General features: G+C 39.6%; 2 protein-coding genes and 1 long non-coding RNA gene across 3 annotated transcripts; 1 reads left to right on the top strand and 2 right to left on the bottom strand.

Annotated features, from left to right (window-relative positions):
• Positions 1–1,580: 1,580 nt before the first annotated feature.
• Positions 1,581–5,732, bottom strand: LOC128317807 (tripartite motif-containing protein 16-like). Its single transcript, XM_053231617.1, has 7 exons — positions 5,720–5,732; positions 5,277–5,617; positions 5,035–5,130; positions 4,248–4,481; positions 3,697–3,847; positions 3,538–3,597; positions 1,581–2,723 (listed from the first exon to the last, which is right to left on the bottom strand). Exons 1-7 carry the CDS (start codon positions 5,730–5,732, stop codon positions 2,185–2,187), a joined length of 1,434 nt encoding a protein of 477 aa, XP_053087592.1. The 3' UTR covers positions 1,581–2,184.
• A 2,582-nt stretch (positions 5,733–8,314) lies between these two features.
• Positions 8,315–17,273, top strand: LOC113536939 (tripartite motif-containing protein 16-like). Its single transcript, XM_053231702.1, has 6 exons — positions 8,315–9,006; positions 9,755–9,850; positions 10,009–10,242; positions 10,850–11,024; positions 11,256–11,315; positions 16,457–17,273. The coding sequence occupies exons 1-6, from the start codon at positions 8,407–8,409 to the stop codon at positions 17,005–17,007; spliced, it is 1,716 nt and encodes a 571-aa protein (XP_053087677.1). The 5' UTR covers positions 8,315–8,406; the 3' UTR covers positions 17,008–17,273.
• On the bottom strand, positions 8,598–16,306 carry LOC128317868 (uncharacterized). Its single transcript, XR_008301296.1, has 4 exons — positions 16,193–16,306; positions 12,459–12,545; positions 9,719–11,321; positions 8,598–8,731 (listed from the first exon to the last, which is right to left on the bottom strand). It is a non-coding gene; the product is annotated as an uncharacterized LOC128317868 (long non-coding RNA).
• Positions 17,274–21,358: the final 4,085 nt, after the last annotated feature.

Below are 21,358 nucleotides of genomic sequence, written 5' to 3'. Positions count from 1 at the left end.
CAGCTGCCCCTCTGGGGACTGGGCTGGTGAGGGGTCAGATGACTTGGAGAAGGAGTAGTGACTTAGTTTTCACAGTGCTCCCCCTGTTATGCAAAACTAAATTAACACTCTTCCTCACTGCATCATAACCCCATCATTCGCCTACCACAACCATGGGGGGGGGCAACTACTCACATGTTACCCACCTTGCCACCATCACACCCTCTGGGCATCCCACACTTTCTGCTGACTTCTGAAGCATCTATGTTCAGATCCTGGAATCCCGGCTGGGGTTTGAACCAGCAACCTCTTAACCCAGAGGTGACACTCATCCACATGAGCCACAGGACCTCACACTAAGGACCTGTTTTATAGTCCTTTTCACCTTCCTATAAGTGACAGTCATATAGCTAAGTAAACAGCACAAAAACCTGCCCTTTTAGCACCATTTCTCCACCCAAAAAACTGAGTACAGCAATGAGCTGCACTTGAACTAGCAAGCTCATTGGCCTAAGGCAAGGCTTTTACCACAAAGCCACCAAATACACACTGGTGTCATAGCGCCTTTGTGTTTTAAAATGACACGTGCAAACAATCCAAAAACATTTCTGTCTCTTGCTTCGTCCATATGTCCATTGTTCACACAGTATAGCGTTTGTTCTATATTTTCTGTAAAAGTCTTATGTCTGTATTATGTGTATTATCTAAATAGAAACAAAGATGCTACAGAAGAAAGATGCTAAAAAAATGACAAAGAATTAGAAAATTTAGTTTTGAGTTTTGTTTCATATTTATTTTCTTAATTGAATTGAATAATATTTTTAAATTAAGCATTACTTGTAAGTTGGTAGCTACAGGATTACAGTAATTGTAAAATTGCAGCTACAACATTAGTTTTATAAACTTTGCAGTTTGACTGGAGCAAAGAGAAACATTTTAATTTTCTGAAATATTATTACTTTATGTTATTATCAGGTATCAAACAACTTCTGTATCATTTTCAACAGAATCATGAACATAGTTCACTTATAAATATAAAATGTCATAACCATTTATGATTGCACCAAGTTATTGAACTTTATCAGAATAGAAATGTAGCGACACCATGAACAGTCACTTGTAATATTTTCTCCTTCTCTCCTCCTTTTTTCGGAAATTCCTGCTCTGGAAGATTAAATTCCCATATCTCACAAGTCTGGGTTTAATGATTGACCTGAGCGTAGATTGTGTTTAGTAAGCAGAGAGAATGTCCAGGTAAAGCTGGGGTTATTTAAGGACATTGATGTATAGGAGAGAATGTCAGAGATCTCAGCAGTAAAGATGGAGAGAACCGTGTTCTACTTGCTCGTCGTGTTTCTGCTGATGCCGAGTCTGCACTTAGAAAGATAAAAGTTTAGAGCTTTTATATTAGAGCACATGCGCTACGTTTATGTAACAAATCTAAAACAGTTTAATTTCCACACAGCAGTGTTAAAAAAACTCATTTCCATTTTTATTTGTACATGTTGTGTATAATAGTGTAACTGATGCTTCTACACAGAGCCAAAATCAAAGTTGGGGTGTGTTGGAAACTCAGAAGTGAAGACCAGGAGACTCGGGTATATCTTCAGCAGGATTCTTTATTGAGAACGTGCTGTTTCACTCTGCAGTCATCAAGTCTAAACAAGAGATCTGCACATTGTAGTTTTATACACATTTTAAGGGTCAGTCCTTATAGGTGAAGACAAAAGCACTCAGGTGACACCTTTAAGCAAAACATGGAAAAGAAGTACAGAGTTATAGGAACCCTCCCCAGACTCTGCAGTTTCACCAGCTCTAATCCAATCAGCATAACTAAACCACTCACACACTTCATTATCATAGAGATAAAGAAAAGTCCACACCTCAGGTAATGATGATCATGAACAATGGCCACCAATGCAAAGAATGGGGCAGAGGCACCAAGAGCCATCACAGACAAAAGGTGGTAGCCTCAGTTACTATGCTTGTTTGACTCACAGTAAAGAGAACAGGAACTGGCAGAAACCTCCTACTAGAAACTTTGCTCAGCATAATCATTTAGCTGATGTCATTCAGCATACTGGAAAACAGTGACTCTCATATTTGTATTCCTACAAGTGTCAGAGATTAACAAGTCAATTTAACAATATATATATATATATATAGTTGTGAGAAACTGGAACACATCTTACTGCACTACACACATTACTCTGGATCACACAACCTCACAGTTATTTCGTCATCTAACAAGTAGATCCCAAACCCAGCGTATAGAGGCTGAGTGAATGTGGTGTGGACTCTGTGGAGGAGCTTCATCGTGTCAGAGACGCTGTAGAAAGACAGAGTTCCTGCACTGTGATCCACATACACTCCTATTCTGGAGGATGATGGCCCTTGGATCTCGGTCTGAATGTTGTTGTGATAGAAACAGAGAGACGTGGAAGAACAGCGCAGACACCAGGACTGATCGTTGCGTCCAAACTTGCACTCGTCGCGCCATCCTTTCCTGCAGATCTCTCTGTACGAGACGGATATTTCCACATCGTCATCTCGCATCCACTCCACCTCCCAGTAATGGCGTGCAAGCATACTCTCCTCACACAACACCTGCCAGTGGTAGTCAAACCGCTCCGGATGATCAGAGTACTCCTGGTCTCTCCAGCTGTGTCTCAGCACTCTGTTGTTGTCACTCAGAATGAGGTGCTGATTTACTGTGTTGGGGTCCAGAGTCAGAGAACAGAAATCTGAAATAAATGAGAAGAATGTAAGGTATAATTAAAAAAATACATTTATTACTTAAGTGAGACACCAACCTATTTATACTGTTTCTTACCTAAACCTATGTTCACACTAGCAAGTGACAAAGCGACAAATGATCATTGAGTTTCTACGTAGGTGTGTAAGAAGGAGCCATGATTTCAGCGACAACTGACATTTCATCTCAGGTATAAAGCAGGCATGACACAGCAAAGCAACAAATCCTAATGACGGGCTTGAATGATTCCTCTGTCCAGTCCTATGGCATGTATGTGGTTCAGTGTTTCTTCAGTTACCTCTCATTACTTTAGTTCTTACCTGTAATTAGTTCCCATTTACAGTTTGATGCACCAAAACTTTAGAAAAACTTAGCTTCATCTTTCCCTGTCAAATTTTACCTCTCATTAAACATGCATAGAGACATTATGAAGAAAAATAAAGCTTGGAAGGAAGTAGCAGAGATTGTTTATGCCTCTAGCGAGTGTATGTAGCTAGTAGAGTTAGTTTGCTTTGCTACAATCTGAGAATGAAGCTAGTATGAAGCTGAGCACGTAAAACAAACAGCCAATTTTCACACTGATTAGTGCATTGTTTAATTTGTGTTGAACTAGTTAGCTTTAAAAGCTATATATACATAGATACTACCATTTCTAATTAGAATTAACAAAAGCCAAACTACAAAAGACAGAAGAAAATTGCTAGAAGTGGATTAACCAAGCGTATGTGTTGAACAGATATAATTGGTTGTGTGTGTGTGTGTGTGTGTGTGTGTGTGTGTGTGTGTGTGAGAGAGTGACATACATTTCAAAAAATCTTGCCTGCTCTTTGGCTCTGAGGGTGACATCATCTGAACTGCAGAATCTGTGGAAACAACAGAATAAAATAATGAAACACAATTGGCCTTTTGGAAAAAAAAAAAAAAGACACATCAAATATTTTTGTCAGCACGTGTTTACTCACCATGTGGAGAGATTTTCAATTCCTCAGTGCAGAATTCCTCCAGTCGCTTTTTCAGGTCTGAGAGATACTTCCTCACACCGTCGAATGAGAGACGTGGATTAACGTGGATGCTTGATGAGTCCTTATGTCCAGAAGAGACAGACTGGAAACTCTACACAGTAAAAAGGAGGGTAATAGGAATAAACAATCACAGATAAAATTAGACATGACACACTTGTGATCTAAGACAAGTACATTCGTTATTTTCGTAAACTCCAGGCCTGGAGACTAGAAGCCAGTCGCAACAGTCAAACTTAAGCTCTGTCATAGTCTAGTTTGAATGTAACATTATTTTATATCAGCTAGCATAGAAAGCTTCTTCATCATAAATCAAATTGAGATTATTAGTAAGGTACATGGGCAGCACAGTGGTGGAGTGGGTACTACTGCTGCCTCACAACGTATGATTTAGGACTGACTTGAGATCAACCTTACGCACATCTGGTGCAGCTGGCTGCAGGGTGGAAAGAGGCGTACAGAGCTCTCTCTGTAGATCAGACAGTGAGTGTTACCTGGAGGAAATGGATGTGATCGTGTGTGTGTGAAAGCTGCTCCAGCTCAGTGACTCTCCTCTGAAGATCAGCAATCTCCTGCTCCAGTTGCTCCAGGAGTCGTTCAGCTCGACTCAGTTCAGCCTTCTCCTGAGCTCTGATCAGCTCCGTCACCTCCGAGCGCTTTTTCTCCATGGAGCTGATCAGCTCAGTAAAGATCCTCTCACTGTCCTCCACTGCAGTCTGTGCACTCAGCTGTTAGGAGACACACACACAGTTTAATTTTAAAGCTCAAATAACATTCATCGTCATAGTTAACTTCCTAGTTACATTATGTATTAATACTTATATATTGTAATTACGTGTTACTACATCAGTCAACAGTTAAAGAGAGTCAAACCATCAATACCAATAAAAGACTCCAGGACTAGGTATCACTCGGCCACCATAGACTGATCCTACATTACCTTCTGTGAAAAAACTCCAGCTTTCTATGTAAACATTTTTTTTTTAACATAGAAAGGAGTATCAGCAATTACCTCAGCAAAAGCTGGCTATAATCACTAGACCAGAACCCCAACTACTCTGGAGTTTGGAGACAATTAAACAATATTAAAGGAAACAAATCAATGTCCTGCATCGAGGTCCTCATAACAAGTCAATGTCCTCGAAACGTGTCGAGTTCCTTTCTGAATAGCCTTTCTAAATGACTAAATACAGACAGGACTAACATTATTATTATTTATTTATTAGTTACAACACAGTTTGGAGCTGAGGCGTGGGTGAATCTGCTCTACTCACTACTCACCTTTATAATGTTCACAGCCTGTTTCAGCTCCTGCACCTTCTTCTGCTTCTCCTGGATTCTCTGCTGGGATTTCATCTGCTCCTCCTTTAGCTCATGCTGTGAGAAAATAAAAACAATCGTCCTCAGCATTATATTAAGTATAATCTCAATAAGTGTACATTAATGGTACTTCAAGTAAACTGTGACTTTTAGTGTACAGATAACGCTGATTACCAACAAAATGACCACTTGCTAGTTCTCACCTGTTTCTCGGTTCTTTCTGACACACCTGAGATGATGTTGTGAGCTTTGTGTTCATCCATCGTACACAAATAACAGATGGAGCTTTGGTCAGTATGACAGTAGATCTCCAGCAGCTTGTGGTGCTGTGAGCAGATCTTCTCCTGTAGCTGCGTCGTGGCTTTTTCCAGCTTGTGCCTTTTCAAAGCTGGAACTTCATGCTGAGCTTTCAGATGAGGTTCACAAAAGGAGGTCAGACAAATCAGACAGGACTTGACGGCTTTGTGTTTTCTCTCAGTGCAGAAATCACACTCCACATCTCCAGGCCCAGTGGAACAGTGAGCAGGAGAAGCAGCTAATCTCTCTTACTGGAAACATACACATCAAATACACACAAACATTCGACGCTGCAGTGATTTTAACAACACACACTCACTAAAAGGTGCCACAATTTACACAAACTCACCTGAAAAATGCATTTAAAAGCGTTTAAAGACAGATAATGGCTCTCCTCAGTGCACTGCTGCCAACTGCTTTCAATGGAAAGTAGCTAAAGCCTGCTCGAAAAGTCGCTAAATGTGACGTCATGCGCTGATTAGCGTGCCCGTGACGTCATGGCGTCGTGTTTGCATTCTGCCTGGTGTTAGCCCTTTACATCTGTTTGCTTCTCTCCTTCTCTCTGTGCTCACATACTGTATTTTAATAAAGCCGAATTCCCAGTAAAGCTGTTCACATTGACCCATTTTTCTGTTTCTGTTGTCAGACAGCGGAACGAGTCTGAAATAGGGAGTGAAACGCGGCTCATTAAGACTACATGTTAACCAGCAGTCACTTCCAAGCCATTTCCAAGCTGCTGCTCTGCGCTGCTAAAATCCTGATTTTATAACCGCCACGTCGTCTGACAAAATCACCACACACACAAGTTAAAGACATCGGCTGTGCTGTGATTTCGGCTATATTTACATGGAAAATGATCACTCAGAGAGAAAGTTACAAGCAACAGAATGCGACTTAAAAAAGAAACCAAACTTCCCCCTACTGCCCACTTCCGCCCTCTGCTGGTGAAAATACTGTTCACACCATTCTCACCAGTAAACTAACACCAGTCAGTTACATTTTAAACCTTCTGGTGTTCAACTAGTCACGTGTTTATTGTTTATTTCCTTAAATCTTGGATGTTAAGACTCTCTTACTGGATTATAGAGCGATTAGTGCATTTGCAGCTTTATACAGCTGTACTGGTATATCTCAGAAAGCCTGACAGACTCTGTTCCAAATCAGGTTTGAAATGAATCAAGTGCTGACTCTTTACTACACACTGAATGGCTGATCAAATTAAACTTAGGACCAAAAATGTATTAGAGATCTCAAATCTACCTGTGTGAGCTGAGAGGAAGAGACGCTCCAACCATTCACACGACCATACAGTCAACTTAACCAGAGGGATGGACGATTAGCCATTGTTTACATAACTGTGCTAATTACACCTCAGTTTCACACAGAGGTTCAGTCCATTTATATAGAAGGAATGGAGGTTGAGGTGGAATGGAGACAATGAGAAGTATGAGGTAATGGGAAAATCTTTGCGTGATCCACAGGAAAATGTGCAGAAACTCATCCTGTCACATTAATCACCTTAATAATTAATACCATTACATCACATTATATTACTTATAGCCATGGAGGTTAGTTACACCCTCCTCACTTAAAGCTCCACCCATTACACTTTAAAGCTCCACCCAGTGTCTCTGTCACACTATAATCACAGAAGCTCAAAGTTCATTCACAGAAAACAAAACTGATCTCTGAGTGCTGCTCTCTCTCTCTCTCTCTCTCTCTCTCTCTCTCTCTCTCTCTGTGAGTTCAGGAAAATGGCTGAAGAATGGCAGTATTTTAAAATGAAAATAAAACACAAACAGTTGAGCATTACTTCAGTTAAGATAAGGCCATGTCTGAGCAACGAAACAAGCTCAAACCAGTACTTATACAGACCGTCCTAAACAACAGACAGATGCACTGAGGAGACTGAAGATGATAATATTTGAATAGTAAGAATAGCATAAACATATTTACTCAAGATGTCTGATGTCTTCTTCTTTCTTTAACAGTTAAAGGGGACCCTGGATGGAAAATCTTTATGAAACCCTGCTTTAGAAATCCAAAAATGCTCATATAGCACAAGGGTGAATTTTGTTCAGAAAGACATTTTGAGTCAAATAACACCACATTACAATCATATATACCTTTTAAAACATTTTAATTTTCAGCATGTATTCTAAGATCTAAAATGTACGTTCACTTTTTAAAATCTAAAGCTGTTTCTAAACACTTTGTCTTGAAATTTCATTTTAAAACATTTAACAATATTAAAATAGGGTGGCCCCAAATGGTTTTTTTTTTTTTTTTGGAGACTTAAGTCACATTTACAACTGTATGAATTTTAGTGCATTAGAAAACAACATGTCAAAACAAGTGGCATTTACTTTAAAGAAAAAAAGCACAAGTGCACTTCTCAAGCAAAACATTCCACAAAAATGATTATTATGTTTAAAAATATTGGATGATATTATGTTAAAAAATGTTTAAAATAATAGATATACTGGTGATAATTAGATTTAAAAAAGTATTTGGACACTTAATATTATTCTGGTTGTTAGAGTTAATCCACAGTTAATATGATGAACTACACCATGTGGTTACTCTGCTAGAGGCATCTGTATGTAACTGAAGGTAACTGACTACATACATCTACTTTAAATTACCTTTACACCAGCTGGTTAAAAGTCATTGCAAAAATGACTAAGATGAAGGAATTAAGTTATGAGGAAAGAAGGCCACTTTATTCACCTGATCAGCAAAACTTTGAGAAAAAAGTTCAAAGAAGAAGGACTTGTGAAGGAAAACAGTCAAAGTACAGGCAGAATCAGAAAGACCACCAGCCGATTGGGCAGATAATTGTGAAGTGTAGCTACATGGGTTATATTTATGCACTGAAGGGAGATGAAATGGTTAACAAAGGAGGATTCATAACCTTTCTGCATTTGTGCTCCTCCTCTTCCTCTCTCAAACACTCAGAGAACCAGGAAGTAACTCCTCATTTCAGTGAAAACAAAACTGATCTCTTTCTCTTTCTCAGTGTGTGAGTTCAGGAAAATGGCTGAAGCCAGTATTTCAGCAGATCAATTTTCAGTGGACCAGTTCAGCTGTCCAGTCTGTCTGGATCTCCTGAAGGATCCGGTGACTATCCACTGTGGTCACAGTTTCTGTAAGGTGTGTATTAATGGCTGCTGGGATCAGGAGGATCAGAAGGGCGTCTACAGCTGTCCTCAGTGCAGAGACACTTTCACTCCAAGGCCTGTTCTACGCAGAAACAACATGTTGGCTGACGTGGTGGAGAAACTGAAGAAGACTGAACTCCAAGCTGCTTCTCCTGCTCACTGTTACGCTGGACCCGGAGATGTGGAGTGTGATTTCTGCACTGGGAGAAAACGCAAAGCCATCAAGACCTGTCTGATATGTTTGACTTCATTTTGTGAAAGTCACCTGAAACCTCATCTGGAAATTTCTGGTTTAAAGAAACACACATTAATTGAAGCTTCAGCAAAACTACAAGAGAAGATCTGCTCTGAACATAACAAGCTGATCAAGATCTACTGTCGTACTGATCAAACCTGGATTTGTTATTTGTGTACGATGGATAATCACAAAGGTCACGACACTGTCACAGCCGCAGCAGAAAGAGCTGAGAAACAGGTGAGAATGAGAAAACCTTCCAAAATTCAATCAATTTAATTATATTTTCCCATCCAGAAACAGGTGCTTTAGTCAGTTATATGATTTAAAACCTAAATTTCAATTTGTGTATCAGAAGGATTCTGTAAAAGCTTATTAAAATTGTATGTGTCCTCGTTAACACAGTGTTAAATTTATCCTCAGCGATAGTCGTAATCTGGTCAGACCATTTAGTGAACATTTCAGCCAACACTGAACTGTGACAGGGCGAGGCAGATGAACACCCACCTCCCATCCATGTCACATACACAAGAATTTGCAGTGGCCAGAGTTAATCCAAATCTAGCACTCATCCACTGGGCTAATCTTCCATCTGCTAGCTAACTGGACTCACAGCACAGAGAATCCTTTCAGAACAAAAAACCCATGACATGAAATCTACAGAACATTTACTGTTAAGCTCGTTTGTGACAATTTGTATTCTCAAAATAACAATACAAATAAATTTGAATTAAACTGAATTCAGCAGCAGTTGTGTTGGTAATCAGTCTGGCCTTTTCCAACAGCCAAACAATAAATTTTTACTCTTTATTTTGCCACTCACCATAAGCAGCATGGAAGTTATTTCTAGCTAGTAACACTACAAAATTCAGTAACCATATAGAAATTCTACAACACTGTGCTGCCAGGTGATTAGGTATTGTGATGTGGGAACTAATAAAGATGAACGTACTTCATAAAGAGCTGAAAATAACTGATGTGTCCTCAGCGTAAGTTAAAGGAGGAGCAGAAGAAATCCCAGCAGAGAATAAAGGAGAAGCAGAAGAAGGTGCAGGAGCTGAAACAGGCTGTGAACACTATAAAGGTGAGCAGTGAGCAGAGACAGAGCTGCTCCTAGAAACACACACAACATGGACACAGAGTCATTTAGAGTCCCAGTAAGAGAGGGAATGATAGATGAGCTTTAAATCTTGTGTGTGTGTGTGTGTGTGTGTGTGTGTGTGTGTGTGTGTCTCCTAACAGCTGAGTGCACAGACAGCAGTGGAGGACAGTGAAAGGATCTTTACTGAGCTGATCAGCTCCATGGAGAAAAAGCACTCGGAGGTGACGGAGCTGATTAGAGCTCAGGAGAAGGCTGAACTGAGTCAAGCTGAACGACTCCTGGAGCAACTGGAGCAGGAGATTGCTGATCTTCAGAGGAGAGTCACTGAGCTGGAGCAGCTTTCACACACACACGATCACATCCAGTTCCTCCAGGTAACACTGACTGTCTGATTTACAGAGCCAGCTGTTCCTCACACACTCTCTAAAACACCTCTCATTAAAGCAAGAATAAATGTCCCTGTCTGACATCACAAGTGTGTCTGGTGTTATCCTGAGATCAGGGGACTTCACAGTTTATTACTGTTTGTTATTGTTTAGTGCTGTTTAGCTTCTCTTTAACTCGACTTCAGTTCTTAGTTAAGTTCAGTAATATTAGTTTGTTGATTTGGGATCGAGTAGCTATGACTTCATTTGTCTGATGTGTTTATCGTGACAGTTGAGCAATGAAGGATCACAGTAGCCACCAACACTGACTAATGTATCTACAGTTTTCCTAAATCTATGGCTACAACATCAAAAACTGATGGCATATAAGGAAGAGTCAAAATGGTTATATGATGTATTTGTGTAATGCATGCTGGGTAATGTAATGAACACTGATGGATGTAAACATGAACACTAAAAAAATCATGAATTCTGCTAAAGCACTGAAACTGACAGATGCATCACTGTACTACAAAATCCTTATTCTTTTATATAAATGTAACTGCAGGAATCTTTGTTTACACATGCTGTTTTAACTTTAATTTGCTTTCTGTAGCTCTCTGTAGCTTCTGGACGTCAGTCTCCCCCACTACATAGACCAGACTTTCACACATCCAGCATCACTGTCCATCAACATCTCTCATTTGATGGAGTGAGAAATTCTCTCTCAGATCTGAAAAAGAGACTCGAGGAATTCTGTGAGGAGGAATTCAACAAAATCCCTTCACATGGTAAGAGGAGCTGTTCCTGCTGGAGAAACACAATAATGGACGTCTTTACTTGCTCTGTGAAGTGTTATTTCTTAGCAATGCTCCTGCTTTCTTTTTGCAGACAGTTTACTCACCTTTTAACTAAAATACTGATTTAAAATGAATAAACTGACTGTATCACTTTAAACTGTTTCCATCCTTTACACAACCTGATGATGCTTTTTGTCTTCATTTCCATTTTTCTTTCCACAGCTGCGGCAGTTCAGATCATTGCACCACCAGAGCCACAGAGCAGAGAAGATTTTCTGAAATGTAGGTCTAAAACACACACACACACACACACACAAACATGTACACCCAACGTGCATGCACACACACACACGCACACACACACACACACAGAGTGGTCACTTGTAGGACCTATTTCCAGTATTTATTATATGTGAGGTCCACCCTCACACACACCAGCTGTTTTCATTCCTTGTCGGGACCAAAAGCACTTTATGTAATTAGAAACAATATTGTTTCCATTGATGCTAATAGAATTATTAATCCAGAATGATGTTTACCTTCTAAACAACTTTTACTGGCCTACTGAATAGCAAATGTAACAGCAGGTCTGCATATAAAAGCAGAAACAGACATCATTTTAACTTACAAACACAATTCTTACCTTAGAAACAGGCATGTTAAACAGATTTTTTTTGTATTTTATTTCAATTCTAAGCAGATCCTGGTCAAGAGCTTCAGGTAATATTCACATCAAACATCAGAATGAAGAAAAAGTGTGAACTCTGTGACTTTAACCATGGCATGGTTGTTGGTGCCAGATGAACTGGTGTGAGTATTTCAGAAACTGCTAATCTCCTGAGATTTTCACACACAGCAGTCTCTAGAGTTTACACAGAATGGTGTGAAAAAAAAAACATGGAGTTTTTCCTGATTCTGATGTTTGATGTGAACATTAACTGAAGCTCTTGACCTGTATCTGCATGATTTTATACATTATGATGCTTCCAAATGATTGGCTGATTGGATAACTGCATGAATGAGCAGGTGTACAGGTGTTCCTATTAAGATGGACAGTGAGTGTAAAGAACCTCTAGCATACTAGTGATTACAGGTATAAACTAATCGAGGGATTTAAAGAAAAAAGTCTTTGTACCCCATGTTGAAAAGATGCATAGGGTGCAGGAAGCCCCAGGTTTCCATCCCGGGACTGGTCAGGTGACTCATGTGAATCGGTAAGCATCACGCTAACTTTGTCACTGCCCCACTACACTGATCTCACTGCATTAGATATGGCTGCTGTCAGACTCAGCTGTCTTTACTAAATGCAGAGAGAGCATGCAGGAAAGAGCAACAATATGTCATGTGGTGTTATTGAGGTCATTACTGTTCTCATGCACCAACATGAGGTGATGAAATTAGAAATGCTATAAGGCACAGTCTTACCTGTAGAGGGGTTTATGTGTTTAGCTTCAAACACACATGTTCTGTCAGTTGTATTGACTGCATGCTGTACTGCATCACCATCTTCTGCTACAGAGATAAAGAGCATTTATTTTCCTCTAATCAAACCTTCCTTTCATTAGATGTGGTTTTTGGTGTAATTTACATGCCATATTAAAGATATTTGAACTATATATTTTTACACACTGTGTGTGCCAGAACGCTACTGTCTACTACTATCATCGGCAATACTTGTTATGTTTAATAAAATTTGCCTTAACAGCTGCATTAATTACAGCTTTAAAAAAAAAACACTCTGAAAGGAATTGCCCTAAGTCTTCTTCTTCTTCTTTCGGCTTTTCCCTTCAGGGGTCGCCACAGTGAATCATCACTCTCCACCTATCCCTATCTTCTGCATCCTCAACACTTGCACCCACTAGCTTCATATCCTCATTTATTACGTCCATATACCTCCTCTTTGGCCTTCGTCTTTGCCTCCTGCCTGGCAGCTCCATGTCCAACATTCTCCTACCAGTATACTCACTCTCCCTCCTCTGAACATGTCCAAACCATCTTAATCTGGCCTCCCTAATTTGTCCCCCAAACGTCCAACATGAGCCGTCCCTCTGATGTACTCGTTCCTAATCCTGTCCAACCTTGTCACTCCCAAAGAGAACCTCAACATCTTCAGCTCTGCTACCTCCAGCTCTGACTCCTGTCTCTTCCTCAGCGACACTGTCTCTAAACCATACAGCATGGCTGGTTTCACCACTGTCTTGTACACCTTCCTATTGATTCTTGCTGATATTTTTCTATTCTATTTTTCTAACTTTCTCCACCCATTCCAACCTGCCTGCACTGCTTCTTTCCCACTCTCTCCATTACTCTGGACTGTTGACCCCAAGTACTTAAACTCCTGTACCTTCTTCATCTCTTCACCCTGTAATCTTACTGTTCCACTTCCCTCCCTTTCATTCATACACATGTACTCAGTCTTACTATGACTGACTTTCATTCCTCTTCTCTCCAGCGCAAACCTCCACCTCTCCAGGTTTTCCTCCACCTGCTCCCTGCTCTGACTACAGATCACAATGTCACCCGCAAACGACATTGTGCAAGGAGACTCCTGTCTGACCTCCTCTGACAACTGGTCCCTCACCATAGCAAACAGGAAGGGGCTCAGAGCCGATCCCTGATGCAGTCCCACCTACACTTTGAACTCCTCTGTCTGGCCTACAACACACCTCACCACTGTCCTGCTCCTGTCATACATGTCCTGCACCACTCTGACATACTTCTCTGCTACTCCTGACTTCCTCATACAGTACCACAGCTCTTCTCTTGGCACCCTGTCATATGCTTTCTCCAAGTCTACAAACACACAGTGCAACTCCCTCTGACCATCCCTATACTTCTCCATCAAAATTCTCAGAGCAAAAATTGCATCTGTTGTGCTCTTTCTGGGCATGAAGCCATACTGCTGCTCACGAATTTCCACTTCCTTAACCTAGCTTCCACTACTCTTTCCCATAGCTTCATTGTATGACTCATCAACTTTATCCCCCTATAGTTGCTGCAACTCTGCACGTCACCCTTATTCTTAAAGATCGGCACTAATACACTACCTCTCCATTCGTCGGGCATCTTCTCACTCTCTAAAACCCTGTTAAACAAACTAGTTAAAAATTCCCCTGCTGCCTCTCCTAGACACTTCCAGACCTCCACCGGGATGTCGTCAGGACCAACAGCCTTTCCACTCTTCTTCCTCTTCAAAGCCTTCCTGACTTCATCCTTTCTAATCGTATCTACTTTCTGTTCCACTGAGGTCACCCCTTCTACTCTTTTTTCCCTCTCATTTTCCTCATACATCAGCTCTTCAAAGTACTCCTTCCATCTCCCCTGTACACTCTCCTCACTTGTGAGCACCCTTCCATCTCTATCCTTAATAACTCTAACTTGCTGCACATCCTTCCCATCTCGATCCCTCTGCCTAGCTAACCTGTATAAGTCCTTCTGTCCTTCTCTAGTGTCTAACCTAGTGTACAACTCATCATATGCCTCCTGCTTGGCCTTAGACACCTCCCTCTTCACTCTGCACTGTAACTCCTTGTATTCCTGTCTATTCTCCTTAGTCCTGTCCATGTCCCACTTCTTTTTGGCTAACCTCTTCCTCTGGATACTATCCTGAACTCCCTCATTCCACCACCAAGTCTCCTTATCTTCTTTCCTCCTTCCAGATGACACACCCAGCACCTTTCTTCCTGTCACCCTCATCACTTCTTCTGTAGTTTCCCAGTCATCTGGCAGCACTACCTGACCACCCAGGGCCTGCCTCACCTTCTGTCTTAAGTTCTCACAACATTCCTCCTTTTTCAGCTTCCACCATTTGGTTTTCTTCTCTATCTCTATCTTTGACCTCTTCTTCTTACAAAAAATCAAAGTCATCCTACACACCACCATCCTATCCTGTCTGGCTACACTCTCTCCCACTACCACTTTACAGTCACTAATCTCTTTCAGATTGCCTCTTCTACATAGGATGTAGTCTACCTGTGTGCTCCTACCTCCACTCTTGTAAGTCACTCTATGCTCCTCCCTCTTCTGAAAATAAGTGTTAACCACAGCCATGTCCATCCTCTTAGCAAAGTCTACTACCATCTGTCCTTCAAGGTTCCTTTCCTTAACTCCAAACGTGCCCCTCACCTCCTCATCACCTGTGTTCCCCTCACCAACATGTGCATTAAAATCTGCTCCTATCACCACTTTTTCACCCGTGGGAATACTGTCTATCACCTCATCTAATTCACTCCAGAATCTCTCTTTCTCCTCTAACTCACAACCTACTTGTGGGGCATAACCACTAATAACATTCAACATCACCCCTTCAATCTCTAACTTCAGACTCATCACCCTGTCTGACACTCTCTTCACCTCCAGAACATTCCTCCCAAACTCCTCCTTCAAGACCACACCTACCCTATTTCTCTTACTATCCACACCATAATAAAACAGCTTGAATCCTGCTCCTATACTACGAGCCTTGCTACCCTTCCACCTGGTCTCCTGTACACACAGTATATCCACCTTCCTTCTCTCCATCATATCAGCTAGCTCTCTACCTTTCCCTGTCATAGTACCAACATCCAGAGTTCCTATTTTCAGTCCTACACTCTTACCTTTCCTCGTCTCTCTCTGTCTACGCACTCTCCTCCCTCCTCTACTTCTAGAGCAACAGTAGCCCAATTTCCACCCCTGTAGGTCAATGGCGCCGATGGCGGTCGTTGTTAACCCGGGCCTCGACCGATCCGGTATGAAATTCAGAATACTGACGATTAAATTTGGCAATGTTTTACGCCAAATGCCCTTCCTGACGCAACCCTCTCTATTTATCCTGGCTTGGGACCGGCACAGAAGTCACTGGACTGTGACCCCCATGGCTAGATTACTTGCCCTAAATAATAATAATAATAATAAATGAAACAGTACTTTTCAGACATGATGGTCATGGTGTAAGGTGTGTCTAGCTGAGTGTTAGGATTACTAGGAGAACACTTTGATAATCTGACTGTGCATTTCCTCTCCTTAGGAGGACAGTATTAGTGCACCACAGTTATCCAGCGAGCTGCTACACTAACTTCTCAAACTTTCTGCACACTTTTCCATAATATCATTTCTTTTTAATTCTTATTTTTGTAACCAGAAACCAATAAAAGAGCTGCAGAAAATAGCACACTTACCTTGTATGTCGCGTTCATCTTCTGTTAAACTCGCATTGGCTCTTTCTAAAATGTAAATTAGTAATGGCGGAGGTGACCTCCTCATGGGAAATGTAGTCCATTATCACTTCCGGGTACGCTTCTTTGTACTGATAAAAGGACGGCGAAAAACTACAACTCTCCGGTTAAATATTAAAAAGTAAATTAATGTATTGGCTATACGCTTAGCGCTTACACTTTTAATAAAACATGCCATGTTCAGTTTGTTTTTCTCTTTTATTTCAGATTTCTGTTATCTGACTCTGGATCCCAACACGGCACATCGTAACCTCATTCCGTCTGAGAAGAACAGAGCGGTGAGACGCAGTGAGAGAGAGCAGCAGTACTCTGATCATCCAGAGAGATTTGATTACTGGTATCAGGTGTTGTGTAAGGAGAGTGTGTGTGGACGCTGTTACTGGGAGGTGGAGTGGAGCGGTGATGGTGTGTCCGTATCAGTCTCATATAAAGACATCAGCAGGAAAGGACGGGGTAATGAGTGTGTGTTTGGACTCAACAATCAGTCCTGGAGTCTGCAGTATTCTTCTTCTTCTTCTCCTCTCTGTTTCTATCACAACAACATTAAGACTAAACTCAGAGTTCCATCATCCCCCAGAATAGGAGTGTATGTGGATCACAGTGCAGGAACTCTGTCCTTCTACAGCGTCTCTGACACGATGAAGCTCCTCCACAGAGTCCACACCACATTCACTCAGCCTCTATATGCTGGGTTTGGGTTCTACTGGAGGTTTGGGTTCTCCTTGTTTTCTACTGTGAGATTGTGTGATCCAAAATAAAGTGTGTAGTGTTTTATGTAAAATTAAAAAATTAAAAAGGAAATGTTAAAAATGAACTGTCAGTCCAGAAACTAGTAAAATTTCAGGAGAAAAGGATGGAGGAGTGAGAAGTGCAGCGCGCGAGCTGTGTGAGTTGTGCTGAAATCGGTGACGCAGAGAAATCTGTGACTAGAGGTCACTGTTCAGTAAATGTTCAAGATTGCAGCTTCTGTCTTTTCTGTTTGTGTTTTATGATTGTGATTGTTAATTAAACGATGTGTACTCCACACACATGCTCCTGTGTGTTTATTGGGACTGATGATTTTAATTCTGTTTTGTGTCTTTCCCCATTGTGGTTGTTATTTATGTATAAAATATATTATTAAAATTATATTAACTATTATTATTGTTGATCTTAGTAATACTATTTAAATATTAAATAATAGTTTATATATGATATATATATATGATCTGTATTCATACTACCACTACTGCTAATAATAATAATAATAATAATAATAATAGAAGAAATAAGAATTATGCCTAAATAAATATCATTTTCTAATCCAGATACTGATCCATGTGTTGGGTTTATTGTTCACCAGTTTCTCCAGGGCCCTGAGTTTTCACACATCAGGTTCCTTATAAACCATAAAGAAATATTCTAATTATGTGTAAAACATGTATTCTCTTAAAACAGTATTTTGTCTTTGTTTCCAACAACAACATCAATAATAATAATAATAAAAACTGCAAGCAGCATTTTCGGGGGCCAAGCACCCAGACTCTCTCATTCTTTTTCATTTCTCTATATTCTATCTTTTCAGCTTTAAATATTTCCCAAATTTAATAAACTATTTGATCTTTTCTAAAATATGTTTTAAGCACCACTCACTTTTTATTCAGACAGTGTAAATTCTAGTTATTAGTGGCGCTTGTTCTAGCTTGTTTCTTTCATTCTCTTGTTTTCAAGGGTTTTTAGAAATGCACCTGAAAGACAAAAATAACAAATGTAAAATACCGGGACAATAAAGAAAATAAAAATATAATTCAATTTCAATTTATTTATAAAGCACATTTAAAACAACTTTCATTGACCAAAGTGCTGTACATAAATCATAAACCTAATTACAGCATTTAAAAAAAAAAAATATATATATATATATATATATATATATATATATATATATATATATATATATATATATATATAAAAAAAACAGCATTTAAAAAATATATAAAAAATCATGTGATTTTTTTTTTGGTTCAAATAAGCAACATCTCAAATTGATTAGAAAAATTTTCCAGTTTGTCACAGTTTGCATTTATTCCAAGTCTTCTGAAGTCATATAATAGCTCTGTGTGAGAAACAGAATGAATTTTAACTTGTTATTCACTGATACAAATTTATTATTTTTTTTAAATAAAACTTTTATGGTACTTTTGCATCCTTTTGAAGCTTCAAAGCTCCCTGAAATGACATGGGAAGGAGGCGGCACAAATCTTCAGGATCACACAGTTTGGGTTCCACAGAAGAAAGTAAGTCATACAGGTCTATTCCAACATGAATGAAGTGCATATTTTTCATATTAAACAGAACTTAGAGAATTATTGGCAGGTTTTTGTGAAAAAAAGACTAACAATAATGAGGTCTGAGATTAAAAACACACTAAAAGTTACTACAGTGTAAAATATTTTCATCTATTTATCAACATTAACTTACAACTGTCAAAGGCGACTTCTATTTTTAGAGTACATATTGTCAGCTGCTCAGTGTCTGTCACGCTAATGTCTTATAGGCTGTTGGGCTCATTAATATTAATCAGGTCGCTGCTTCGCCCGAACTTATTTGCTGAATTCAAACCGCAGACGGTGAGCGCTAGCCAATGGGATTGCCGCTTGCGCATCACTTCCGCCCACTGCCGAAGCAACGAGCACGCAGAGGCTTCTGCTTGGTCTTAAAGCCTTCGTTTTACAGGAACGGCTACATTTTTCCCCCTCGCGCTGCGATTAATCAAAATAAACTGAGTTTTGTGGCTCATTTCCACTCGAAATGACCTGACTCTCTTAGCGTTTAGAAAATAATTAACTCATAAAGTTATGTTTGTTAAGTTTGTCGTGTTCAAGTTGCCAATTTAAATAATTAAAACGGTTCCAATATTTACCTCAGAGTTAGCTGCAGCTTTAGCTCACGCGCGCAAACAGGACGATAAATTACACAACAATGAAGCAGGAACGTTATAAAAGCTTCAAAATATAAAACAGTACAACTCTAAAACGATATTTAACATTACACATGGAAACCACTATATTAAAGTGACGAACAAAATATACTTTTTTGCTTTCCTTTACCTCAGCTTGAAGTGGCAGTTGGCCGTTACGATCCAAATGATGCGCATGCGCAGAACTGCGATTTGTCCAGCCAAGTTTCGACCAAACAGAGAATGTTGTTGATACTGACCTATACAACTATAAGTAAACATTGAATCGAGGTCTCTTTGCTATCTGGGACATTAGTGATTTTTAATTGTTTAGTGTTTCAAGCCCGTAATGCTTAACTGGGTTCATACTGCATTTCCCCTGAATAGTAAACACAGTAAACAGAAAAGCTGTAACTCTTTCATTCAAATCAAACACACTACATGTACAGTTCTGTTGTCTGTCCCTTTTTTGTGTTATTTCTACTTTGGTTAGACAATGTGTGCTCAATCTATCAAGTTTTAATTTCTTCTCCAAACACATTTTAGGGGGAAAATGACGATAGAGTAAATAATCCACCTCGGCCATGACTTCATTACATTACTTTACATCTGCGACTGAGACCATAACACGACTGCTGATGCCGTATTACGGAAACATTACTAACACAGTCTATAAGAATATAACCCACTGAAGCTCAAATGTAGGGGGTGTGTCACTCACATGACACGGCTTTTACTGATTGGCTGTGTGATCTACAGTGCTGGACTCGTTACTGTTAGCCCATAGCCTCACTTCATATCATTCTATGTGCTTTCCTGTGACTGCTGGTGGTCCCAAATAATAGCCTTCAAAATGTGTCTTAACTGCCAAAAATCTTTTAATACAAGGTGGTGGGGCACTGATACCCCACTGATACGAGCCACCCCTGTTTCCTCTGATCCTCCTTTAACTCACTCTAGTATGTATAAAATACAGTTCATGTGTAAAAGACTGAAAGCTGTTGGATTCACAGAAATTTCAAAGTTTAAAGGCTTGAGTTACTTGTGTGGGTAAGGGTAAATTTCTTAATCACAGCTGTTTATGCATTATGAGCTGTGTGGATGATTAATAACTACAATTAAAGTTTCACTCTTGTTCTGCTGAGCATTAGATCTACAAAAACACCCTGAAAATATTACATAAAGTTATATACAACATCAAAAAAAGTAAAAGTAATAAATATTAAAGAAAAAAAGAGCAATAAAAACAGGTGTGCAAAAATGGCAGGGAATAATATATACAACATATGTATAACATAAACAGTATATACAGATGGTTGTGCAGAAATGTGTTCACATATCACACAGAGATGACCTGTTGTACAGTGTTAAAAATTAACGTCATCATGTGCCTCTATAAACTGATAAAAAGCCTGTATGATGGGTGTTGTCTGGTTAAATATTTTCTTACCTTTCTGACCTGATTAACACTGATTGAAGACAAATGTCAATTTTAATTAAGGCATTCTAAAATAAATCACATGAATACAACATCTGAAATTACATTTTAATTGTTATAACTGACTGAAGCAACAAATAGGATAGAGTGTATAATAGTCTACACATAAACAGAAACATGATTAATAATTGGGGGAGATACTGCTGGTGACATGACCACGTCCTAAAGGTCACTGCAAAAACCATCAATGCAGGAATCAATTGGAGCAATGAGGATCACCCCTTAAAACATGCCAGTGGCTTCCTTAGAGCCGGGGAACAACCAGTTACCTCTGCAAGAACATGCAGTATGATCTCTGGCCAGAGCATTTATTGGGCATTAAAGGAGAGAGGAGAGACAGAGAAGAGGACAAGAACCAAAGACAAAAGCTAGACAACAAGTGCTGTGCAAGACATGACTCTTATACTAGTGCTCATTAAACCCTAAATATGAAACCTGTGCAAGCAGTCACGTGACATGATCCATGAGCTACCGCCACTGATGGGAGTCGTAGTCATGCACAGGCTTCGGTGTAACTGTAACTGGTATGAATAATTCATTGACTTAATTTAATTTGCTTTGTCTCTTCCTTCCTATATTGTATTATTATTTTTTTATATGCTGTTTATGCTGTTATATGTTCTATATGTTTTGTAATAAGGTTGAGTTAATGAACTTAAAAAATTTTGTTCCT

Source organism: Pangasianodon hypophthalmus, chromosome 30, assembly GCF_027358585.1.
Source record: "Pangasianodon hypophthalmus isolate fPanHyp1 chromosome 30, fPanHyp1.pri, whole genome shotgun sequence".
Classification (NCBI taxonomy): Eukaryota; Metazoa; Chordata; class Actinopteri; order Siluriformes; family Pangasiidae; genus Pangasianodon; species Pangasianodon hypophthalmus.
The sequence above is the reverse complement of the archived record's forward strand: the minus strand, read 5'-3'. Positions and strand labels throughout refer to the sequence as shown.